This window comes from Vigna umbellata, chromosome 7, assembly GCF_029865625.1.
Source record: "Vigna umbellata cultivar VRB3 chromosome 7, Vumbellata_1.0, whole genome shotgun sequence".
NCBI classification, from domain to species: domain Eukaryota; kingdom Viridiplantae; phylum Streptophyta; class Magnoliopsida; order Fabales; family Fabaceae; genus Vigna; species Vigna umbellata.
Genome location: NC_142171.1, coordinates 12,415,194 through 12,442,764, shown reverse-complemented (window position 1 = coordinate 12,442,764; position 27,571 = coordinate 12,415,194). Strand labels below are relative to the sequence as shown.

The window sequence follows — 27,571 nt, the reverse complement described above, 5'->3', positions numbered from 1 at the left end:
CAGCTACTAATTTAGTAAATTTTTAAATTCAATATTGACTTAGTTAAACGTTTTTAAAGGGTAATACTTTATTTAAATTTTAATAAAAATATTAATTAAAATATACGTTAACATATAATTTTTTTCATCACAAACTTTTATTTAAATACGCTGTAAAAATGTTTTACGATTGTCTTACTATCGATTAAGTTTCGTAATTTAATATAGTTTCGTAATAAAGGATCTAGATTCAGAAATAAATTTGTTGATGGTCTCTACCTAGATTAATATTTAAAGTTCAAAAGTGACCTAGAACAAGAAAAAAATTATCATGCTGACGAAAACAAAAAGAGAGATAAATTATGATAAAATATATATTTGAATTAATATCGAGGACCCTGATACTTATATACTGAGTTTTGTTTATACTCTCCATTTAAATTTTGTTTATATTTATTTTTATTTATTAAATATAACATTTAATTATTAAAAGAAGGATTAAATGGAAAATAAGAAAAAAAAATTGGATATCAAAATATAATTTTCGTAATATTAAGTCTATATAAGTAATGAGATGTTAAGAAAGATGGTCCCAAAACTTAAAAAGAGTGAAAGCAAAGAAGCATAAATAATTAAGAGCAAAGATGACTCAGAAGAAGGTTTTTTGTTTGGTGATATTTGTTATGGCTTATGTTTTAGCCATAACAAGATTGAGTGAAGGTCAACTTCCTGACATGTGTTATGACTATAAACCAATGTTCGTCTCGTGCGTGCCTTATTTGGCTAATCCAGACTTTGGGCCTCTAACTCCAAGATGTTGTGTTGAAGCTGTTCATATGTTTGGAAATGCCAAAGTTCCTCCAGCCATACAAAAGCTTTGTACTTGTCTATTTGCCACTATATCTAACTTAGGGTTTTATCGTCACAAATTGGTACAACTTCCTCAAGACTGTAAGATTAAGCTTTCATTTTCTATGGAAACGTGTATAAAAGGTTAAAACAGTTATTCAACTGGTGAAACCATTCATTCATAATTGAATGGATAAGTGTTGATGCTTGTAATAAAGCAAATAACTATTTGCAATGACTATTGTTGAAGATCACATCATTATAATATAAAGGCATGACTTTTTATTTATTTATTTATTTACGCATCTTAACTAAGGGTACTTGTGTGGCTATGTAATAAAACTAATATTGTTTGCAAAAGACAATAATAAAAGAACTAATAAATATTTCTTTTAATGACTCATAATGGAACTTAAGTAGTTAAACTTTGAGTCTGTTTTACCATGTTTTTTGCCATATGCAGACTACTTGTTCATAAAATAAAATAAGATGGTTATGTTGAAGAGATCCAAATTGTTAACTTCATTTTTTCTTACCATCGATCTAATAGTATATCTATTATGCAGAGAATATAAAATAATTAAAAATATAACTAGATGTTTACATTTATCAGAAATGGTCACCGCATCCTTCTCAAATTAATTTCCTCATTATCTGTCTCATACGCCTTTTATGTGTGCACAGTTCTTAAAAAAATTTAGCACACTTTGGAATCTACTTTACAGAGTCTAACAGAGGGTTCTTGATTTCCATCTTCTTCTTGAATGTGACCAATTTTTTTTATCCATCACCTTCATTTCATGCTTTTCTTTTGAGCAACTGACGATGTTATCGTTGACGCGATCAAATTAATACCACTAAATTATAACAATTTCAGTATTGTTAAGATAGTAATCAACAAAATATAAATGGTAAATTCAATCCTAAGTCGTCTTCCAATGAACACGAAATTAATTCTTAACAAATTAGTTCTTATAAAAACTATACAAAAAGGTTAGTAAAACAAAAACAGTAAAGAACAAAATAACAAAAGATAGAAAGAAATAAATTTATAAAAAGATTTAAAAAGATAAAAACAATGATAAATAAAATAGGTTGATTTCATTGTTTTTTCGAAATAGGATTTGTTTCGGGTCGGGGGTTGAGGTTCTTTACTCAAAGCATTTCAAGCTGTCCTGAAGATCGGATGGGCTCCCTAATGGTCCTCCATCATCCGAGTTATGTTATTCACTCTCTCTCCTTCTTGTCCAAGCTGTGTGGGTGGGTACCTATCAAAGACACTTCGACGTTCAAAGACACTTTGACGCTCAAGTCTGTAATTTTACTCAATAATTATATGGTAAGGATGAGTAGTGAAAGGTTATTACCTAACTTTTGTCAAACATATATTTATAAATCTTATAATGGGCTTTCAATTGGGTCTGATCGATTAATTACCTTTCATTATTACAATTAATTTCGAATTAATGATTACTATTCTTATTAATTGTTCATATTAATTGTCAATTAATTACACAATTAATATGAATAATTAATAAGAATAATAATCATTATTAGGAAATTAATAGAAATAATGAAAGTCATTTAATGGTAATTAATGAGTCAGACTTAATTGGAAGCCCAATATAAGATTTATAAATATATGTTTGACAATGGAAGTGAGTTAATAACTTTTGACTACTCATCGTTACCATATAATTATTGAGTAAAATTACTAATTTAAGCATCATAGTGTCTTTGATAGGTCCACCCACACAATTTGGACAAGGAGGAGAGAGAGTGAATAACGTAACTTGGATGATGGAGGACCATTAGGAAGCCCATCCAGCCTTTAGGACAGCTTGAAGTGCTTTGAGTAAGGAACCTCAATCCCCAACCCGAAACAGGATTCATCATTTATTATCTAAAGGTTATTGTTCAATAAATTATTTTCTTGGATTTATTTAAGGCCTACAAAACAATGTAAATTAATTTAGTAAAGTAAATCTTCTTAAGATTTAGATAAGGAAAGAGTTTTTTATTAAAATTCTTTATTCATCTTCCCTTTCTTAGTCTTAGTATAAGTTGATATTTCTTTGGATGGAAGTCCTTAAAGGAGTTGCCATCACCTAGTCTATGGTCACTAGTTAGGGTCATAGGTGTTGAAAAACTAACCTTGTGGAGGACATGGATTGGTATTGATAATTGATTTTGAATAAGTATTGTTGGAAGCCACAACAAGTGCATGAACCACCGTAGTTCGACATTCATAATGTGTTGATAGTCAAGTCTAAGTCAGGTTAGGTTTAGGATGTTTTGATTTAATTATTACACATATGAATTATGTGTGATGCGTGATATGTTAATATATTTTATTATTTGTTTTTTTATCTAACTTACCTTTGCTTTTGTGTTGTTTGTCTTTGGGTATGTTTCTCTTTTGCGATGATCATCTTAATGGTGTGAGTTTAGGGAGACATCTCTCTAGTTGTATCAGTGTGAGAGTGAAGGAGAAACAACAACATAGATAGCTTTTGAAATTATTCAGGTGTCACTAGTAAAAAATGGGGATACTAATGCGCCCATTATGCTTCGGTTGGTCAGAAATCGAAGCATAAAATGGGGCGGTGGCATTTTTGAAATTATTGGGGAAGTATATGCCTCAGTTCTATCTTAACCGAAGCCATAAAGCACCAACAACCTCGGTTACAAGGGCAACCGAGGCCATAAAGCTCACGAAAGTTGCCAAGAAAAGACTTTTCAGTTGACAAATGTCTCTGTGCAAGGTTTTTGGCCTCGGTTATCCTCAGAACCGAGGCCAAACCCCCTTGCTCCACTGACATTTTCACTCTTGAAAGGGGGCTTTGGCCTTGGTTCTCCTTGGAACTAAGGTAAAAAAGGTTAATTAAAATTACAAAAAATACAATTTAATATAACTTTTAAATTTTTTTCTAGGCACTTTAGGCCTTGGTTCTGTATAGAACCGAGGCAGTAGAGGCTTACTGCCGCAGTTGAAAAAATAATCGAGGTAATAACAAGCGTTTAGGTTTAAATTTCGTGAATAGAGGTATTTTTAAACAAAAGGCCTTTGTTTCGGTTTAAATTGTGTCGTTGCTCTCTCTTGCCCTTGGGGTTCTCTCCGCCAATGTTTTGTTCTCTTCTTCACTCCTTTATCGCGACTTCACAAGAAGGGGGAAACACCCATCTTCATCTTTTTCTTTTCTTGTTTTGTTTCGCCTCGTAGTGAGGGAGGTGTGAAATTCCTTTTCCTCTTCTCTAACTTTGGTTCGTGTTTTGCGGGGAAGACTCCCTTTCGCTTCTCGGTGTTGGCTCGACTTCAACAGATTAGGTGCATCTTTCTTTCTCGCGATGTGGTAGCAGCGGCGCCTCCGCTAGGTTCATGTTCTGGTGTTTTCGTGGCAAAGGGAATTCAGCACGAAGTTTAGGGTTTCTGACCTCGTACTGATTTGGGATTTTTTTTTTAATTTGATTCCTGCGTTTTGAGGCTAGGGTTTTGGATTACGATTTGGAAATTTGGGGTTTCTATGCTTGCAAAATTTTCTTGTAATTAGGGTTTTAATTGTTCTAGTTTTGGGAATTTCTGTTTGAGTAGGGTTTTTTTTTTTTTAAATTTCATATAAGAGCACGTGATTTAAAAATAAACAATTAAAGGGCTTTGGCATCGGTTCTAGCCTAAATTGCTGTCATAGACCCATGTTATTACCTCAGGTGCAGAAGAACCGAAACAGAAACCGAGGCCAAAAGTTCCCACCTTTTTACCTCACCAGTATATGCCTCGGTTCGAAAACCGAAGCGTATTATCAAAAACAACCGCTGTCGTTTTTCTTTGTTGCAGTAGTGTGTAGATAATTCTTCTATAAGAAATCTCAAGTTTCTTTAGTAAGTTATCATCTTTGTAACCCTTATTTCAATGATTTTATACCACTAAATTGGGATGTTACATGTAAAAATACCATGTTACTATAATATTTTATTCCTACACATAAGGAGCTAAATAAAAATATCTAAATAAAAATATTTGTAAATAAAAAACTAAAATAAGATATATGTGTATTCAATATTTAGTAAAAAGCTACAGCTAAACCCATCAAATATCTTCATCTTATCAATACATTTATTCACATCTACACCCATTAAATTTAGGTTGATATATCTATCTCAGGTCTATCTTCACATAAACAAATATATTTTACTTTATCTATTTGTGAACATTTTTATACATACCCATATGTTCATAGTACACTTTTATGATTCCTATATACTTGAGTCTTGTTGGTGAAGTTAAGCATAATACTTTCCTCTCATTTGAGTAGTACTGCGTGTACATAACTTTTCTTAACAAAAAGTCTTCATCTTAAAACTACTGGGCAAAATCAGAGCATCACTTCAATATAGCCTACTATAAAGAAAAGGACTGATCATATGACAAATACCACAATAAAGGTGAAAAGATCGATACCAAGCCTTATATTTGGTTAAAGCCAAAACGAAAACGAAAAAGCCATTAGTATCTTTTTGGTTTTGTTTTTGCTCAAACTTGTGCTTTAATATATGCATCGTGGTTGCCATGCTAGAAATTTTCTTCAATACCAAGTCATCGCTTTCTACAAGGAGTGGTAAATTTTTTGGGTTTTATGTATGAATAGAACTATAATATTCTTAACTTTTAACGAATAAATAAGTTACATTATATAAGCAGAATTTTAATAGGATTATATATGTTGAATAGGAAAATAGAAAATTATATATCATAAAGGCACACTATAGAAAATTTTATAAGCTGGAAAGTGGTAATGGTATATATAACAGATAACTAACTCAATATATAATTTAATAAATAGTATGATAAATTAAAAAAAAATAGTTTGAATGGAATAATTTCTCCAGAACGAATAGAAAATTCACTAGAAAGCACACGTGAATAGAAGTGGGGGATTTGGTGTTATAAAAGAAGGTTTGAGTTCCTCTTATAGTATCTTACACCTAGTTAGCTCCCATTTCAAGTCTATCATCATCCAGCAGAATGAGTACAATTGGTGAGTCCAATTTATAGAATGTAGATGAAAACATTCACAAACTATATAGTTCTAATGTTTCCAAATTCTACATGATATTATTATAGGTTATTATGTTTGATACTAAATTTTGTTTATGATAATTCAACATGAGAGAAATCTCCACATTATAATTTTTCTATTTTTCCTCTATATTTGATCAACTCACATATTTTCTAAATATTCATACTCAGTCTATTTTCCTGATATAAATCTGTAATGTAAACATTGATGTGATTCTGATTCCACTCTCACCAAGATCTACACTCTCTGTATATCTAGAATCACCACCGAGACTAGTTTCTCAAGAATCAGCGTCAAGATTGATTTCTCAAGAATCATCAACTATAATTGAAGGAACAGAAGAAGTTACAACTGGGGATGAGATATCACTGTTCCGAGGGTGCGTATTGGAAGGAAGATGGGAGTTCGTCATTCCTGCATACAGAAACGAGAGTGAGTTTCACAAAATCAGAATCAACGAAAGCAGAGGCACTGCACTGCATGTTGCAGTGAATGATGGGAAAGTGGAGCTTGTTAAAATTCTGGTTGGAGCAATATTGAATCACGAAGGGAGGGAAGTGGTGAGGGATGACAGTGCACTGAGATCAACGAATGAGAGAGGTGACACTCCTTTGCACCTTGCAGCCTCAAGAGGGTTCATTGGCATGTGCATGTGCATCATTGGTGAAAATGGTGAAAGGAAGGATTTGATTAGGGTTAGGAACAACAGGGGTGAAACACCTCTTTTCAGGGCTGTTCTCACATGCCAAACAAAGACCTTTGTCTACCTTTACAATGTTTCCAAAGATCTAGATGTTCCTCTTAGGAACTCTGATGGAGACACCATCCTTCACCATGCCATTTGGAGAGAATTCTTGGGTAAGCAATCTTCTCTAATACCATTTTCTTCCGTTCAAATGATATTCGTCAGGTGTTGTTTTAAACTTTAAATTCTATTATAGTTTTGTTTTTAAAAATTGTTTAAAAAAATTTAAGGAAATAAGATATATTTAAATTACTTTTACTATTTATTTATGACTTGTTTGAATATAATATTATTGATGTTGGAGTGATCAAGCATACTTGAGTGTTATACCGATAATTTGAATATAAATTATCGGTATGTTTGAAAAAACACTTCTCAATGTTTTATTTAAACAGTTTTTGAAGTTTTCATTGTGCAATCATATTCTTCGACATTTTTATTTTATTTTAAAAGTAAAATATGAAAATAATCTTTTTATGTAGATTCTAATGGTTGTTAATGATTTGTACGTGTGATTGGTAGATTTGGCTATTATAATAATTCATTGTTATCCTGAACTTGCGAAAACGCGAAACAAAGATGGAGCCACACCTCTCAAAGTTCTTGCTTCTAAACCTTCAGCTTTCAAGAGTGGAAGCAATCTCCCATGGTGGAAGAAAATTCTATATTATGGTAAGAAGTGCTGTGTGGTGATTAAGCTCATAATTAAGGTTTTTAACTAATAATTATACTTTTATATATCTTTTATACATTCTAATTAAAATACATCCTTTCAACATGGCTAGCGTAGTTGGGATTTTAAATTATAACAGAAAAAAATGTTGCATATTTTATTTCAAACTATTAATTAATCTGTTCTATTTTTGAAAATTAAGCAACTCTATATGTTAATTAATGTTACAAATTTTTATCCTCAATTTTTTATATCTATCACTTTTTTTTTGAAATTTAATTTTTCTTAATGTAATAAAATCATTGAATTCAATTTCAAATTCTAAAAATCAGTCCTAAAATTTATCCTCTTTTCTAATCTTCATCTTGTAATTATTACACTTTTTATTGTGTTTTTTATTCAATTTCATATTTATAAAATTTTAAAATGATTTCATATGTCAATTTCATCATTAATTAACTTAAATAGCGATTTTGATTTTTTTTTAAATGATTTATATATAAAGGCTTATGAAAACTAAATTTGCAATTATTTTGAAAGTAAATATACTTAATTATGTAAAAAAAAACTTAGATAGTAGAAAACATATGCATCTTAATGTAAACCATAACAAATCAAAGATTTAATTAAGCATAAAAAACAAAAACCCTATAAAACTTATATTTTGGAAGACTGAAATAACATTTAATTGATTTGTTATTTATGTTAAACCCACATCAAGACACACTTATAATACTTTTTCTATTATGTTTCATGTCAAAGGTATTCTTGTAGAACCTCTAGATGTTGAGAAAGCTATAAAATTCTACATGGAGAAAGTTGAAGTTAAGGACCATGAACACAAAGGTAACTTCGGATTAATATCTAAATGTTATAATACTCTCTTTAATTAACTCTCACTAATTAACGCATGGAAGTGAAATTAAACGTTATTTTCAATTTTCCCCACTTTTATGATCTTACGAATATTAGTTACCTCTTTATTTTAAACTACATATATTCATACATGAATAATAAAAATAATTAATCAGTTCCTTAATTTCCCATTTTATCGGTATTTAATTTTCTCTGTTATTGTACTTTTAATTTTTATTTATGCATTTGGTTAACTATATTATTTTCTTCTGTATGAACAGGTTCTGAAAATCAATTCAATTATAATTTTTAAATTATTGTAATACACGATAAGTTCCACATACAAGTTAGAATAAAAAATTAGCATCACTGTAGATTATATGTAATGAAGAGAGATAATTATATTCCTATTACTGTCTGGTAATTAACGTTGACTAAGAAATAACTTTTTTTTTATCATATAGAAGTATATTATATATATACAAATCTTAGTATCGTAGTTCTCTTATTCAGTGAACCATATTACACAGAAGCAGCCTCTGATAGGGATCAAATCTCTTATAAGACCCTCTAACTAAATCTTTCTGTCTCTGAGAGATCAATCTCTTTCACCTTCATTTTTTCAGTCACCTCTTTCAACATTATTTTGGTTATCTTCTATACCTCAACACTGCCGGAAAAAATATTCATCCAGTTATTTTCTCTTGACATATATTTTGTAATTCATATTGACAGAAAACAATCTAATTTGAAAATAATATTTATTTGTATTTGTTCTAGTCAAAAGTATAGAATATGATTAGTTAAAACACTTTTATTTGCCTCTTTTCCCGAGTTCCCTTTATTTCCTGCTCCAGTGACCTCCATAATTCTTGCCAGCCTTCAAAATCTAAATCCAGAAGAAGGTAATTATAAAAGAGCATGCACAGGAGAGAAAAGAAAAAAACTATGGATAATTTCAAAGTCTTAGTCATTTTAGATATTATTTGGAATTATCTAGTTATTACTATGATAAGATTATTCTCGTAATAACTTTCTAATTTGTTTTATTTATTTTTTCTTTGGTTTAATACTTCTTTTAGCCTCTCGAAAGGGGGCAAATGTTCAATTGCGTCCTACGTTTTTTTCGAAGTTCAATGTGTTCCCGACTTATGAAAAAAATGTGCAATTAAGTCCTTTTTGGTAACGGCGTTAATTTTTTAACGGGCCAGCTAACAGGGTGGACTGAAGTTTGCAACGTGTCTGGGGAAGGTTAATACGTGGCAACCCTAATTTCCAAACCCTAGCTTCCTTGTGCCGCCAGCACCATTGGCAACCGTAGGCCGCCGTCAGCTACCCTCCCATCTTGCCGCAACCTCGCCTCACGTTTTAGGCTCCCTAAAGCTGTGATTTAGAAACCATGGTTGAGCGATCAGAATTACAATTTGGATCTGGAATCTCTGTCTAGATTTCTTTTCTTGCAGGTGCTCGTGCTTTGCGAATGTGGAGAAACCATGGTGTGCAGGTTGCGATCTGGAGGTGCGGCGTGATGGTTCTACCGTGTGAAGAAGATGATGAACATTGGCCATGGTGGGTTTCTATCGTAGGGGGAGACGGCGCGATTTAGGTTTGGTGGAGGCGCTGATGGCTAGCTCAAGGTTGGGCGAAACTCACGAGCAGATGAATTGAAGAAGAGTTGTGGCGGTGATTTAGGTTTCGAAAGATTTTTGGAATTGGGGATTTCTCCGTTTGGGTTTCTACAGGTGTGTGCGAGAGAGTGCTCTTGCAATGGTCATGGTGGATGGCGGTCCTTGTAGCTCTACAGCGACTTGAAAAGTGTCTCATGGTGGAGATGGAATTCGAGGAAGATGCTGAAGATGATGATGGAGGACTCGCAACTTTGGCGTTCGCGTTCTGTATTGGTGATGGTGGTGGCTACCGGCGGCGACGCTGGTGTTGGATGATGGCGAGGTTGCTGCAAGACGGCAGGGTGGCTGATGGCGGCCTACGGTTGCCCATGGTGCTGGCGGCACAAGGAAGCTAGGGTTTGGGAATTAGGGTTGCCACGCAGTCAGAGAAACTGTACACGTCATTAACTTTTGTCTAGGGTGGCAGCTACACCGTTAAAAAATTAACGCCGTTACCTAAAAGGACTTAATTGTACATTTTTTTCATAAGTCGGGAATACATTGAACTTCGAAAAAAACGTAGGACGTAATTGAACATTTGTCCCCTTTCGAGAGACTAAAAGAGGTATTAAACCTTTTTCTTTCTAAACAATGTATTTTTATGATAAATATTTTAAATTTCTTATAAAAATAAATTATCTGTACCATTTAGAAATACAAAGTTAATGGATTTTCGACTCTATTCTTTACATAGAGACTATAAGTAAAAGAGTCAACATACATAATCACTTCAACTTAAATTACACGTATTTAATTTTAGTATAAGATTCAGGTATTTCAGTGAGAATACAGTCGGAAAATGAAGCCAAGAAAGCACAGATTTTCATGGAACGAAAGTATGCCACATCTGTTCGATTTGTAAAGAGTGCTGTTCGATTTGCCTTCAAAATTCTCAGTCTTTCAGGATTGGGTGTCACTGCACAAGGTACATTATTCTCAATCATTTTTGTGTGTCTTTATGTCTTTATGATCATATTACCTCCTTGCATGAACATAACTTTGAAGACTTGAAAGCAATAAAGAAGACAAGGCAGAAACACAAATGGGGTCGTCAGCTCTTGAATATTTTTATGCAGAGACCTCATGAGTCGTACATGGGAATTGGTGGGGGTCCACCATTCATCACATTTGACAGAGGAGACAGGAATTCGGTTCAAATTACCCAACAACAGTTGCAAAGTAAGTAATAATCACTTCACTGTGATAAGTCACAAGAAAATAGAGCTATTTAATATTAGTCAAAAGTTAATTTTGCTTATCCATGTTCGTTATTTAAATATTTGGTCCATCTCTCTCTTTCTCTGTATACATGCAGTGGTGGGTGCAGCTAGCTCAGGGCAGAATCAACAAGAGAATACTAGAACAGAATCTGCAGCGAAAAATGAGGAAAAGGAAACAACATTTGTGTCGGTGGCGAAAGCTGACATAGTCGACCTTGTGAACGAGCTTCGAAACAAAGTACCAAGTGCCCCACATGACCGTACCACCCCTGAGAAGGACAACCTGCTGGTTGTGGCAATGAAGAACTACAAAAACAAACTTGGAGAACACCACGTTGACAAGACGGAGACTTCCTTTTTGACTGCTGCAAAAAACGGCATTGTGGAAATTGTGTTTGAACTTCAATCCAAAATACCCAGTGCTGTGCATGAAACCAACTCCAACAACGAAAACGTGTTGCTTGTGGCAGTGAAGAACAGACAGACCAATGTTGTTGAGATGTTGAGGAAGGTTTTGGATAAGGAACTGTTCGATAGCTTAATTTTGGAAGTGGATAACAGGGACAACACTGTCTTGCATTTGGCTGCAGGCACCATTTCCAACACTGAAAGAACTTGGCAGATTGCTGGTGCCGCCATGCAAATGATGTGGGATATCAAGTGGTATCAGGTATGCGCATGTTTTGATCTTCATAATATTATCCAGGCCAATCCTTGCACATTCAGCACACACCTATGTATACATACATTGCATGATCATGCATGCATGCATTGATGCAGTACGTGAGAGCCCTGGTGCCAGAACATTTCACATTCAGAACGAACAAGGACGACAAAACCGGTGGGGAGATCTTCAAGCAGAAGCACAAAGACCTGGTGAAGGAGAGCTCGGAGTGGCTGAAGGAAACCTCCAACTCCTGCTCGGTGGTGGCTGCCCTAATCGCTGGCGTCTCTTTTGCCACCTCGAGCTCCGTGCCTGGCGGCACCGACAAGGGAAAGCCGGAGCTGGAAGGGCAGCCGGCTTTCGACGCGTTCGCCATCGCGTCCCTGATCGGGCTCTGCTTCTCAGTGACCGCCCTGATCATGTTCCTGGCGATCCTGACCTCCCGGAAACAGGCGCAGGACTTCCGGAAGAGCTTGCCATTGAAGCTCCTGTTCGGCCTGAGCTCTCTCTTTGTCTCCATTGCTTCCATGCTGGTTTCCTTCTGCGCTGCGCATTTCTTCGTGCTGAAGGACAAGTACAAGAACATCTTGTTCCCTGTCTACATTGCCACTTGTTTGCCTGTCACTTTCTATGCAGTGGTGCAGTTTCCTCTCTATGCTGATCTGCTTAAAGCCATTTTCAAGAAGGTCCCACAACCAAGTATTACCAGCAGCCAATTTTAGAGGACTTTTTCTTCACTCCGGATTTTCCATTTGGTGTATCCTCTGTTATGCTTTTATAATAAAGTGATTTTGATAGAATAACTTCTTTTAATATATTTAAAATATATTTTGAAGGCAGAAAATATAAACAACATACAAAAACTCATCAATAACTAAAATTTGTTTTTCTTTTAACACTCCTTATGATCATCAGACGGTCTGCACGCTTGATCATTAAACGATCTTCATGCTTAGTTTAAACAATCTTACGGTCTTGCTTCTATTTCTCTGTTTTTTTTTTCTCTTCCTCCCTTTTTATATGTATGCTCGTCGATTGCGCTTTTACTTCTGTACACTTTCAACATATTTATAGTCAGATTTTTGGTTTCTTAGTGATGTGCTTGCTCTATTCTCTTTTCTTCTTATTTACGTGTGATGGAATCAAAACACTTTGAAAACGGATGAACTCGAATAGAAGGTCGAGATGTAATGGTTCATGGTAAAGATCACGACACATCGATTCATATTGAAGGTCAAAACAAATTAGTATGGACCAAAAGTTAAAATAACCTGATCTAGACCAAACGTTGAGATCAATCCTAAACTAAAGGTCGAGATGATTGAGAGGAGCTGAAAGTCAAGATAGATCGGATTAAGCCGAAGGTCGATACTGATTAACCAAGGTTATAGGTCTAAACGGACAAACCTAACTCAAACATTGAGAGATGTTGGCACGACACGAAGGATGAGATGGGTCAGTTAGGACAAAGGTCGAGACGGGAAAACATAAACATAAGGTCAAGACAGACCAAACTGGATTGAACGTCAACACAGACTAGTTTGAGCCGAAGGTCAAAACAAGTTGGCCTAAGCCGAAAGTCATGATGGGCCAAAAGAGGTCGAAGCTATAGGTTGAGACTGGTCACTGTAAGTCGAAGGCTGAGATGAACTAACTTGTATCGAAGGTCGCAAACTGGCTAACCTAAGTCAAAGGTCGAGATTAGTCAGTTGAGGCTGAAGGTCAAGGTAGGTCAGTCGTGCCGAAAGTTAACACAGACTGACCCGTCCTGAAGGTCGAAATACACCGTCACAGATTAAAGGTTGAGATCGGCCAGCTTGAGCTAAATGTTGTTATAGACCAGTCTTAGGCGAAGGTTAAAACGGATTGACCCAGGCTAAAGCTCGTGATGGGTTAACCCAAATCAATAGTTGAAACGAATTAGCACAGGAAGGAGGTAAAGACATGTTTTCGAAGGTCGAGGTAGGAAAACCTATTTGAAGGTTAAGATAGACCAAACAAACCAACTCAGGTCAAAGGTGGAGACATGTCATCTTAGGGTGAAGGTAGAGATAAACCAAAGGTGGAGACAGGGAGAATTAGGCCAAAGGTGATGACGGGTAGGCCAAAGGTGATGACGGGTCGGCCTGAGTCAAAGTGGAAACGGGTGGTCTAGACTATAAGTCGAGATTGGTCAGCGAAGGACAAATGTTGAGAATGTTGACCCAGACTGATGGTTGAGACAACCACACCCAAAGTTCTAAACATGTTTTCCTAGGAAAAAGTTGGTGATGGGAAGGATTGGGCTGGGGGTCCAATAAGATATTTAAAAAATTAATATTCTTTCATGTTTAAAGAAACCTTATGGACTTTTTGTGACTAGTTTGGTCATATAGGCTTTTTCAATCACTAGTGCAAGAAAGGCTTTCAAAATCGTCCAATATGCTTCGATTTTATGAAAAACGAAGTTTTCAAAACGTGGTGACATTTTTAAAATTTTTTACACAATTATAAGGTTCGGTTCTAAAATAACTTAAGTCTATACTTGTATATTTTTTGTTCTTTAAAGAACCTTGTCCAATCATGCTTCCGTTAGTTTCAATTTGTTTTTCTCCACCAAAATTGCTTCCTATTCATTTATTTTATATTTATAAACAAAGAGGTTAGAGGTAAAACAACCATATAACAACTAAAATACAAAACTATATCAAATACACTAAACTTGAGTATGAAACAAGATTAAAGCTAGGAGAAAGTTGATTTATTCATGACAATAAACACACAAAAGTAGGTAAAATTGGACGTTATTAGTTTCTTCCGTTAAATTAGAGTTAATTTCGTTTGGAAGGAGACTACATACTAATCCAATAAAAGGTTCAATTAGTAATTTGATTCCTATATTTAGGTTTATGAGTCAATGTGGTCCCTATCTATTTTTTTTTACTTAATTAAGTCTCTATATTTTTTTAATAGAGACAATGTAGTTCATTTCGTGAAATCGGTGCTAACATCATTAAAATGTGACAATGTGTAAATCCAAACTCTCTTCTTCATCTTCAACGCCTTCTTCTTCAACCCCTTCTTCTTCAACAACATAATCCTACTGATATTGGTTTCTTTCAAATCCTTGATTCTCTCCTTCAGATTCAAGATATCCAAGAAAACCCTTACGATTTCACCATTATGGTTGCAGAATTTGTAGTATGCTACACTAGTGCAGTAAAGGGAAACGACAGCGGTTATTTTCGCTTATAGGAAGCGGTTCCGCAGCCGAGACATATATAGACGAGGTAAAAAGGGATATACTTTTTGCCTCGGTTCTGAACCGAGTCAAAAGGGTTCAGATTGTGCCTCGGTTCACAGAAAACCGAGGCATAAGAGTGTTTTTAATTTTTACTATTTGTTCTACTTTTCTATGCTATTTTGGTTTCTCTTTTCCTTCTCTTTGTGCCTTGATCCACATCTGACCCCTGCGGCTCTTGAACTTGTGTTGTTCCTGCATTACACCAGTCTCAGGGTCTACATACACCATTCTCCTTGCATCGTGGTATGCCCACACATTCACAAGAAGCTCCAGAAGCCGTGAATAACAATAATGCTTGTTCTCACTCAACCACAATTTCTTTCCAGGCAAACTCCAACCTGCACTAACAACCCAGATTTTCAACCTAGATTTTCAACCACAATCATCACCATCCACCCCAAGACCATTGTCGCTGTTCGTCGAACAAAGAATGTGTGAAGCGCTGAAGACGCAATACCAGGTTGCTCTGCTTTTTATTTACTTGCTCTGCTTGCCAGACCTACATAAGGATCTATTATTGAAACCAAGTGCCCCCATTTCTTCACGAATCTCTGGTCTTCTTCCTTTAGTTAATGACAGTTCTTCCAACAACTCCATGAATGTGTTCTACCGGTGCCCAAGTCACTATGGTCACGTCACATCTGATAACACCACTCGTTGTCCTAATTGCTATTGTGGCAATTCTATGAACTCGCAAATGATTTTTGTTGGTGAAAAGGTTGCAAATGAAATTTCTGCCGACAGTAGTGGTACATGGTGATGGATGATTTAATAATTCAGCCCATGTCAAGCATATCAAGCATGTCGAATGAAGAATGTGCGAAGCACTGAAGACGCAGTACCAGGTAAACGAGGAGATCGGTCGTGGACGCTTCACGACCATCTTCAGTTGTTTCCACCCTCTCTCCAACGAACCCTACGCTTGCAAGGTCATCGACAAGTCTCTTCTCGCCGATTCGACCGACCGTGAGTGTCTCCAGAACGAACCAAAATTCATGACCCTTCTCTCTCCTCATCCTAACATCCTTCAAATCTTCAATGTCTTTGAGGACGACGATTATCTCTCCATCGTCATGGACCTCTGCCAGCCCCACACGCTCTTCAACCACATCGTTAATGACCCCATCTTCGAGACCCAGGCGGTCGTCCTCATCAAGAGCCTTCTCGAAAGCCTGGCCCACTGCCATCGCATGGGCGTGGCCCACTGTGACATCAAGCCCGACAATGTTCTCTTCGACTTCGCGGATAATCTCTTCGTCATCATAACATCATCGAGAAAAAGGAGAGGAGGAGAGGCGCTAGGTTTTCCTGGCTTGAATGAGGCATTTGGGAAAAAATTTCCTCTTTCGCTTATTAGGAAGGCTTATATGCCTCAGTCCATCCTGCCAACCGAGGCAATATCTTTACCACCAGAAAGGTACAAGTGAAAGGTCTTATTAGTGTAATATCTGTGGGGTTTATGCCTCGGTTCACCCTGCTAACCGAGGCAGTATTCCTTTTAGACATCAACTGCTTGACAACTGAGGCATATAGTGTTCTAAAAATTACGAAACTGCCACTGCATTTTGATATGCTTCTATTTTTCTAGAACCGAAGCGTAATGTGTGAGTTCAAAATGTGATTTTTTTACTAGTGCTATGAGACATATCAAATCAAAAAATATGGATGAGGAACTTTGTCACAAGGTTGCACATTGTGGAAGGAATTAAAAGACCACTTAAGTTATGCTATAAGAGGAAATCAACTGGATTGTATTATAACAACAATAGGAGTTCGAGCAAATCAAAACAAATTGACATCAAGTTCCTAATTGTTAAAGAAATATAAAATGGACAACTTTTCATAAAACACAGGAGAAACTCCATGATAGTTGATCATCTTACTAACGGACTTCCATCCAAAATCTTTCATGAGCATGTGCTCATATGGGTGTTTTTTCTGTTCGAGAAATGTTTGGTTTAATGGGAGTTAGTAATTTTTATGTTTTTTGTATTCTATGTTTTATTTTTATGTATGTATACATTGTCTTTTGGACGTATTTGGTTTTATGAATACTATTCACTAGTACAATAAAGCATAAAGGCACCGGTTGTAAATGTGTATAGACCTCGGTTCTAAAACCGAGGCATTCGAAGGCGAAGTAAAAAATTTAAGGTTTATGCTTCGGTTATTGACCGAGATAAATAGAAACAAAAATATGCCTCGGTTATCTAAGAACCAAGGCAATATCGTGTGTGGTTTTTTTTTCCAGCCTTTCCTCGTTCTCGTTCATTCATGCCAATCAAACTCAATTTCCCATTCAGCTCCAGAATCTAACACAACCAAGAACAAGAAAATCATAGCAGAAATCATGAAGTCCATCTAGTTTCCCATTCAGCTCCAGAATCTAACACAACCAAGAACAAGAAAATCATAGCAGAAATCATGAACTCCATCTAACTGAACCAAGTATTACAACAGATGCAGCAGAAAATCAATAACTCCATCTAACAGAAAATCATAACAGAAATCATCTAACTCAATTTCCCAGTATTACAACAACCAATAATCGTCAACAATCTGTCCAAATTACAAGCCACAAATTACAATGAGAAAAAAAATCAGATTCAGAAACTCAGATACAGAGATATGAAGCTTAAGCTGAAGCAACTCAGAAGCAGAGACGAAGAAACTCTGAAGGTGACCTTCGCTGTGGCCTCCTTCCGCGAATCCTCCGTGCACCGCCACAGATCCGCCCTTCGCCCCTCCATGCGCGCAGATCTGCTCTCCGTCCACCGCCACAGATCGACGCGTCCTCGCCACCGCCGCGTCCTCGCCGCCGCTGCGTCCTCGTCGCCGTTGCGTTCGCGGTGTGACCTAGCCGCCGCCGCTGCGTCCTCGTCGCCGTTGCGTTCGCGGTGTGACCTAGCCGCCACCTCGCCTCCACAAAAACCACCGCGATTCGTAGATCGATGAACCTCCCACCAAACACCTTAGATCGCGCCTCCCCTCCGCTTTCGACGCCGGCCACCATCGCGACTCCCCTCCGATTTCGAAGCCGGCCACCATCGCGCCCCCTTCGCTTTCGACGCCGGCCACCATCGCGCCTCTCCTCCGCTTTCAACGCCCGCCACCATCGCGTCTCGTCCTCGCACCGTGGCTGTCAAGTGGGAGAGGAGAAGAGAGATCAGAGTGGGAACGAGAGGGGAGATGAGAGTGGGAACGAGAGGGGAGATGAGAGTGAGATGAGAGTGAGACGAGAGTGGGAACGAGAGGGGAGATGAGAGTGGGAACGAGAGGGGAGATGAGAGTGAGATGAGAGTGGGAACGAGGAAGAACGAGAGTGAGACGAGGAAAGTGAGACGAGTGTCAGAGGAAAAAGTGAGAAAGTGGGTCAGGTGCTGATTTGACCGGGTAATAGGCCTCGGTTTTACCTTTAACCGAGTCAATAAAGAGGAATAGAAAGGGGTTTAGGCACCGGTTTCGTAGCAAACCGAGGCAGTAGTTACCTTATACGCACCGGTTTTGTGTTAACCGAAGCAATATGACTTTTGGACTTCGGGTTGGATGGAGACCGAGGTATATAACCTTATACACTTCGGTTTCTCAATAACCGAAGCGTATGTAGAGCGTTAAAATCTGCTTTTTTTACTAGTGATTATATTGATCTCATTCGGATAAAATGAAGATGAGTTGAAAATAGATGTGTACATGTCACTTTCATTTAATTTTCATAGTACATATTTCTTGACGCATTTATGCCATTTGGTTATGTCAACATTAGTGATCATTGTTATATTTAGTTGCGATTAATGCAATTAAAGATTGTTTTGGTTCTATATATATAATCAAAGAACAAATCTTTTAAATATATTCAAGACATGAAATAAGCTCATAAAATCTAACACATGAAATAATATATATATATATTATTAATAATAATTAAATGTGTTAGGATAATTTTATTATTAGTTAAAGTATTAAAGTGATCTAATTAATTAATTATATACAGAGAGTAATATTATAAAATATTCACTGTGTAAATGCCATATCTATTATTTTGATTTGATGTAGGAATATTGATTTTTTAGAATAAGTAATCGACAAAAAAAATTATATAAAGGGTTTATGGTCCTATGTGAGCATATACATATTATTTTTGTTTATTTTTTCTTTATCTCTTTAAGAGGAAACTTAAAGTGTTTTACAATTAGAAAATTAAATAGTTTTTATCTATTTTATTTCTAATGATGAATTCAAATACGCTTTCATTTAGAATACCGGAGATGGTTCTAATTTAAAGGTTCAACTGTTTATTTATTATTGTTAATTATTCTTAATGCATAATACAACTATGGATAGCAAAAATTAATATAAGACTATTAAATTCATCTGCAAATTAAGTTTATCCAGTAAATTATCTAATCAATTAATAAAAAAAAGTAATCATAAAACTCTGTAATAATAAAAGTGTAGAAACAAATTAAAATATGTAATAAAAATATAAATAGTTTTATTCTAATCTCAAATAACATTGGAATGGAATTTCTGAAGTGAACAATTCTTTCCTCATATATAAAGACAACCAGATGCCAATCTTGTCTTTGGTTGATGCCAAAATTATATAACAAGTGAAAAAGCATTTTACTTTATGATTTTCTTGCCCGTGGATCTGCATGTGATTATCGACCAAAAATTCCCACTGGCCACCCTTCATTTTGATACAAATAATAAAATGCTAATATTCTCAATTTTAATGCATAAATATATTTATACAGGCTTTATAATGGAAGTATATGTTCGTTTACAACAGACAAAACATCAGGAAAAAGTTTTCACAGTTAAAATTAATTTAATAGGAAGAAATTAATACAATGAGAAAATAATAAGATACTTCCCTTATTATGATTTCTATCTTCCTTTTCTCTTTTTCTTTGTTTTTGTGATGTAGAATTAGGAGAGCTTTGTGACTATAAAAAGTAAGCCTCCATTCGTCTTATTTGAGATTTCACTTCCATCGCCCTCTTCCTCTGCATTCTTCGTTTCAAAATGGATATAAAAGGTGGGTCTATGCGATGACAACTTTTACAAACTAGTTTTCTAACATTTTAAAATTCTCCTCTGTAGGTTTTGTATACAATTGGTATTAAATGTATTGATGTATTATTATTTATATAAGTGGAGCAAACCCAACTTACAAGTCAGATTTTGTAATTTGAATTAAATTTAAAATTTATAAAATTTATGATTTAGAATTTATTTTAATAAAATTTATTATTTATTGAATTTATTATTGTATCAGTTTATTTCTATATTTAAGATGTATATATTTTAATATGAAATTAATATTTATTTTTATATTTAATATATCTTGAAAATCTGACATCAAATAAATATAAAATTAATTTTTGTATATACAAATCTCATTTTACATGAAAAAAGATCATGATTCAGTGCATAAATAGTATTTATATGGTTTCCGTAAGTTGATGATATGTTGAGTGAACAGGCGAAGAGGATGTGATATCAAAGTTCCGAGGGTGGGTGTTGGAAGGAAAATGGGAGCTCGTTGTTGCTGCATACAGAAACGAGAGTGAGTTCCACAAAATCAGAATCAACGAAAGCAGAGGCACTGCACTGCATTTTGCAGTGAATGATGGGAAAGTGGAGCATGTTAAAACTCTCGTTGGAGCAATATTGAATCACGAAGGGAGGGAAGTGGTGAGGGATGACAGTGCACTGAGATCAACGAATGAGAGAGGTGACACTCCTTTGCACCTTGCAGCCTCAAGAGGGTTCATTGGCATGTGCATGTGCATCATTGGTGAAAATGGTGAAAGGAAGGATTTGATTAGGGTTAGGAACAACAGGGGTGAAACACCTCTTTTCAGGGCCGTGCACACATGTCAAACAGAGGCCTTTGTGTACCTTCACAATGTTTCCAAAGATTTAGATGATGAACACAGGGACTATGATGGAGACACCATCCTTCACCGAGCCATCTGGGGAGAATTCTTGGGTAATTAATTACCATTTCACTTTGCCTAATTATTAGATTTTGTTTTTTTAATGATTTTGATAGTATGCGTGATGATTTTTCAGATTTGGCTATTATGATAACTCGTTGTTATCCTAAACTTGTCAGCGCGCGAAACAAGGACGGAAATACTCCTCTCAAAGTTCTTGCCAGTAGGCCTTCCTCCTTCAAGAGTGGAACTGATTTCTCATGGACTCAGAATATTCTATATCATTGTAAGTGTTGCATGCTCATTGTAAGTGGTTTTTAACTTCTTAAAGTATAATGCAAATTTTAAAAGTATAGAAATTCCTAAGTATTAAAATATAATAAAAGTTCTATAATATTATAGAAAAGGCTAAGATATAGGAAGAAAAAATAAAAAATATTCTACATAGGTAAAATCTAGGACATTCCACATAAGTTGTGGCTAGCATGTTCTAGAACAATCTATGGGTCTATAAATACCCATGTACTCTACTATTTGATGTATGAAACCAACATCTAATAACTTGTAAGCTAACATCTACTTCAACTAAAGACGACTACAACACTTCTTCCAACTATCACTTCCACATTCCGCTATCTCTACGTTTTCCCTACATTCAACTATCTCTATATTTTTCTATCCCATCAACTATTCCTTTCACAACCTCAAAATACTAACTAGAGCTACGTTCAACTCCATTATATACTTAAAATATTTTCTCAACTCATGGCTTCTACCAATCAAACATCATCAATTTCAGTACCTATTTTCACAAGAGAAAATTATGATTTTTGGAGTGTCAAAATGAAGACATTCTTCTGCTCTCAAGATTTATGGGACATCATAGAGGAGAGATTCACTATTCCAGAAGACACCTCCACTCTTACTATAGCTCAAAAGAAAGAGTTGAAGGAAAACAAGCAGAAGGATTCAAGGGCTTTATTTGTTCTTCAATAAGCAGTTGATGACACAATTTTTCCAAGGATAATTGGTGCCACAAGTGCAAAGCAAGCTTGAAACATAATATAAGAGGAGTTTCAAGGAAGTAATGAGGTACGCAATGTTAAACTTCATGCTCTAAGATAAGAGTTAGAATTATTAAGAAGGAAAGACTCTGAGACCATTAAAGACTATTATTCTAGAATAAAAGAAATATTATTGACAAAAAAATTATTGAGAAAATTTTATTTTCTACTCCCAAATACTATGATGCAATCGCAACTGCGATTGAACAAACAAAAGATTTGACTACATTGTCAACAAAGATGGAAAAGGCATGAACAAGACTCTAGTGAAAATGTCTTTCAATCAAAACTAAAATTACGGTCTCAAAATATAGAATATGAAGTAAACAAAAGTAGAGGAGAAATTTCTAGAAATAAAGAAAATTTTTAAAACTTCTCTATGACTTGTTAAGAAAAATATCCTCCATGTGGCATATGTAAAAAGACAAGTTACTTGGAAAAAGATTGTTGGCATCTTGGAAAACCTCAATGTCAGTATTGCAAGAAATTTGGTCACATAGACAAGTATTGTCGTAATAAAAAACAACATCAAGCAAACTTTGCGGAAGAAGATAATATGGAGAAACTCTTATTCTATGTCAATAAAGAATCTCCTAGTAGACAAGGGAGTTGGTACTTGGATAGTAGATGTAGTAATCACATGGAAAAAGATCAAAGCATCTTCAAAGACATTGATAAATCTGTCAATGTCAAAGTTCGGTTAGGAAATGACACCACAATGAAGTCTCAAGGCAAAGGAACTGTCATGGTGGAGACAAAGAAAGGTACGAAATTCATCAAGGATGTTTTACTAGTTCCTAATCATAAAGAGAATCTTTTAAGTATTGGTCAAATGATGGATAATGGATATTCTCTTCATTTTGAGAAAGATACATGCAAAATTCATGACAGTAACATGACAAAAATTGGCCAAGTAAAAATAGAGAAGAGAAATATAAGCTTTCCTATAAGCTTCAAACTTGGAACTAATATTGCCATGAAGGTAGAAGTTGATGACTCATGGCTTTGACATAGGAGATTTGGCCACTTCAACACACATGTCTTAAAGCTTCTATATCAGAAAAACATGATGAGAGATCTTCCATGCTTGAAGGAGAATAATGAATCATGTGAAGGATGTCTCCTCGAAAAACAACACCGATTTCCATTCTCGACAGAAAAAGCATGGAGAGCAAAAGACGTATTGGAGTTGATACATACCGATGTTTGCGGACCGATAAGAACACCTTCACATCACAAATATAGGTATTTCATCCTCTTCATTGAGGACTTCTCTAGAATGACATGGGTCTATTTCTTAAAGGTAAAGTTAGAAGTTTTCGGAGGATTCAAGAAATTCAAGGCCCGTGTTGAGAAGCAAAGTGGAAAATTGATAAAAGTACTTAGAAGTGATCGTGGCAAGGAGTACACATCTCAAGAGTTTGACAAATTCTGTGAAGATGAAGGCATAGAGCGACAACTTACAATTGCATACACTCCACAACAAAATAGCATGTCAGAGAGAAAGAATCACATAGTTATGGAGATGACAAGATCATTGCTAAAAGAGAAAAGTATGCCTAACACTTTTTTAGGCTGAAGTAGTCTATACTGCAGTTTACATTCTAAACAGATGTTCAACTAAGGCAGTCCAAGACAAGACTCCTATTTAAACTTGGAATGGAAGAAAGCCATAAGCAAAACACCTACGAGTATTTGGGTTTATCTACTACATACATGTTCTTGATCAAAGGAGGCACAAGTTGAAGACAATACTATACAAGGAATAGTCTTGGGATATAGCACACAGTTAAAAGACTATCGAGTCTACAACCTACAAGCAAAAAAGCTCATCATTAGTGAAGATGTTGAAGTTGATGAAAATGCTTCTTGGAATTGGGAAGAAGAAATTGTTAAAAGCAACATTTTACTTCCAGTTCAACAATCTCAACAAGAAACTCAAGAAGAGGCAGAAAATTCAGGTACGCTTTCTCCACCTCCACAACAAGATTCTTCACCTTAGTCTAGTCCAAGAAGAGTAAGATCTTTGGTAGACATATATGAAACTTGCAATATGGCCATGATTGAACCTAACTGTTATGAAGAAGCATCAAAGCAAGAAGTATGGGTCAAAGCTATGGAAGAAGAGATTTATGTTGAACAACCACAAGGCTTCATCAACAAAGGCAATGAAGGCAAAGTACTAACACTTAAAAAAGCATTATATGGCTTGAAGCAAGCTCCCAGAGCATGGTGTAGCTAGATAATACTTCATCGATCAAGGATTCAAGAGGAGCAAAAGTGAGCAAACACTATATATTAAGGCACAAAGTCAGTACCATGTCGTTGTCTCTTTATATGTCGATGATCTTATCTATACAGGAAACAATATAGCGATGATGAAAGAATTTAAAGAAGACATGATGAAGACATTTGAAATGACTGACCTTGGCTTGATGAACTATTTCCTCAGTATAGCGGTGAAACAACAAAAAGAAGGTATATTTATCTCTCAAAAGAAATATATTGAAGTTCTACTCAAGAAGTTCAAGATGAATGGTTGTAAACTTGTCACTACTCCGTTAGTGGTAGACGAGAAGCTACAAAAAGATGATGGAGCAAAGAGGTAGATGCATCACGCTAAAGAAGTTTTACTGGAAGTCTCTTGTATCTCATAGTCACACTACCAAACATTATGTATGCTACAAGTCTTCTATCAAGATTCATGAAAAAGCCAAGTCAGATTCATTATGAAGTAGGAAAAAGAATTTAAGATATCTATACAAGGCACAAAGGAGTTTGGTATATGGTACAAAACCATGACTAACTCAAGGATGATTGACTACACAGATAACGATTGGGCAGGATCAATGGACGACATGAAGAGTATGTCCAAATACGCTTTCTCACTAAGATCGGGTGTTTTATCTTGGGCATCAAAGAAGCAAGCAATCGTGGCATAATCAACAACAGAAGCAGAGTATGTAACAACTATTGAAACCACTAGTCAAGCAATATGGCTACGAAAAATACTTGAAAAAATAGGTGAACCACAACATGGACATACTATTATCTATTGCGACAACAAATCGATAATAACAATAGCAAAAAATCCAGTCCATCACCAAAGAACAAAACACGAAGCCATTAAATATCACTTCATTCGAGATGAAGAGACAACTAAACAAATTCGACTCAAGTACTACCCAACAGAAGATCAAATTGCAGATATTTTTACGAAGGCATTACCACGACCAAGATTTGAACTACTACGCACTATGCTTGGAGTTACCGAATTTGCATTAAGAAGGAGTATTAAAGTATAATGCAAATTCTAGAAGAATGTAGAAAGTCCTAAGATATAAGTACTAAAATGTAATAAAAGATCTAGAATATTGTAGAAAAGCCTAAGATAGGAAGAAAAAAATCAAGAATATTCTACATAGGTAAAATCTAGGACATTCCACATAAGTTGTAGCTAGATGTTCTAGAATAATCTATGGGTCTGTAAATATCCATGTACTCTACCATTTGATGTATGAAGTCAACATTTAACAGCATGTAAGCTAACATCTACTACAACTAAAGACGACTACAACACTTCTTTCCAACTATACCTTCCACATTCCACTATCTCCACATTTTCTCTACATTCAACTATCTCTAAATTTCTCTATCCCGTCAACTATTCTTTTAACAACCTCAAAATACTAACATAACGAAAGAACCTAACCTTCAAAATACAATGTTTAAAGAATTTTTTTTAGTAATAAAAAAAATGGTTGACAAAAATATTAGATAATAGTATTCATGTCAAATTCCTAACATACTTCCAATGTTATTTTTCATGTCAAAGGTATGATGGCAGAACCTCTAGATGTTGAGAAAGAAATACAATCCTTTATGAAGAAAATTGGAAAACATTGGGATCATAAATTAGAAGGTAAACTTCAAAGTCCATCTCACATACCACAACTCTTTCCTTGTTGCTTTTAATATTTACTCTTTTATTATTATGATTATTTATTTTTTATCTGTATTTTTAAAATTAAATGAAATATTTTAAAAGTTAAAACATCAATTAAATAATCTCGGATCACAATATAAAGTGTTTTATATGTTCAAAAATATTTATTTTTATTGAACTTTGATCATAGTATAATTTATATATTCAAAATTATATATTATTTATAAATTTTAGTTATATAAATAGACATTTATCATGCATCGCACATTCTAATAAACTACTTTACCATATTATCATAATTTTACTTTTTATTTGGTTAACTATATATATTATTTCCTTCCATATGCAACATACGGGTTTTGCAAATTAATTCAAATATTTTATCAATAATTGTAAAAATCGATATGTTGGTTAAATATACAAGTTAGAAACAAATCTACGAATGTTAAAGGAAGGGAAAAGGGAAAAATCTGTTTTATTATTTTTGAATAAAGGGTTAAATATGTTTTTAGTCCCTAAACTATTGGTCGTTTCTGGTTTTGGTCCCTCTTTCAAAGTAAGGTACAATTTGGTCCTCATTCTTTTCGAAACGTTCGTTTTAGTCCTCGAAAACTAAACACTGTTTAAAAATTTGGTCCTCATTTAGCAACAAATGAGGACTAAAACCAAAATTCCGAGGACTAAAACGAACGTTTCGAAAAGAATGAGGACCAAATTGTACCTTACTTTGAAAGAGGGACGAAAACCAGAAACAGCCAATAGTTTAGGGACTAAAAACATATTTAACCCTTGAATAAAAGATGATAGATATATACAAGAGAGAATCTATAATTGTGCTATTTTATCCCTATAATTACTTTAATATGTTACTATAGTAATGTAACATTATTCTTGTAAATCAGTTATTATGGATAATAATAACAATATATTCTCTTAATAATTTCGGAATATGATTTATTTTCTAACACTCTCCCTTAACTTGGAGAGTGAATATCAAGAACTACCAACTTGTTCTTCATGATAGAGAACACTTCTTTTCCCAGTGGTTTGGTGAACACATCGGCAAGTTGTTGAGCTGAAGGTACATATTTAGTTGCGACTGAGCCATCTTGAATCTTATGACGAATGAAGTGGCAATCCATCTTATTGAGCTGCAATGTGTATGGCTGCTTTATTGTCACAATACAACAATGCCGGTTTAGGATGCAATATCCGTAAATCTTTCAACAATGATCGTAACCAAGTCAACTCACAACAAGTACCAGTCAATGCTCTATATTCAGCTTCTGTTGAGGATAGAGAAACTATCTTCTGCCTCTTTGTTCGCCAAGAGATAAGGGAAGATCCCAAAAAAAACACAATAACTTGTAGTTGATTTTCGGGATACTAGGCAACCTCCCCAATCTGAATCACAGAAAGCACGCAAAGATAAATCATTTTGTGAAGGGAAAAACAGACCTTGACCTAGGTTAGTTTTTAAATATTATAGCACACGCATTGCAGCTTTCATATGAGGCTTGCATGGAGGGTGCATGAATCTGCTCAGTATGTGTACCACATAGGTGATATCCAGACGGGTAATTGTCAAATAAATTAAGCGACC

At 35.1% G+C, this 27,571-nt stretch overlaps 2 protein-coding genes across 2 annotated transcripts; both read left to right on the top strand.

Moving 5' to 3' along the window:
- The first annotated feature begins 623 nt into the window (after positions 1-623).
- LOC124828033 (uncharacterized) lies at positions 624-12,467 on the top strand. Its single transcript, XM_088095106.1, has 8 exons — positions 624-972; positions 6,165-6,764; positions 7,174-7,323; positions 8,087-8,170; positions 10,628-10,771; positions 10,852-11,025; positions 11,162-11,736; positions 11,847-12,467. Exons 1-8 carry the CDS (start codon positions 624-626, stop codon positions 12,450-12,452), a joined length of 2,682 nt encoding a protein of 893 aa, XP_087951232.1. The 3' UTR covers positions 12,453-12,467.
- Positions 12,468-17,964: 5,497 nt separating this feature from the next.
- On the top strand, positions 17,965-25,997 carry LOC148195164 (uncharacterized). Its single transcript, XM_088095105.1, has 4 exons — positions 17,965-18,232; positions 20,502-21,011; positions 21,095-21,244; positions 25,858-25,997. Exons 1-4 carry the CDS (start codon positions 17,965-17,967, stop codon positions 25,995-25,997), a joined length of 1,068 nt encoding a protein of 355 aa, XP_087951231.1.
- The last annotated feature ends 1,574 nt before the right edge of the window (positions 25,998-27,571 follow it).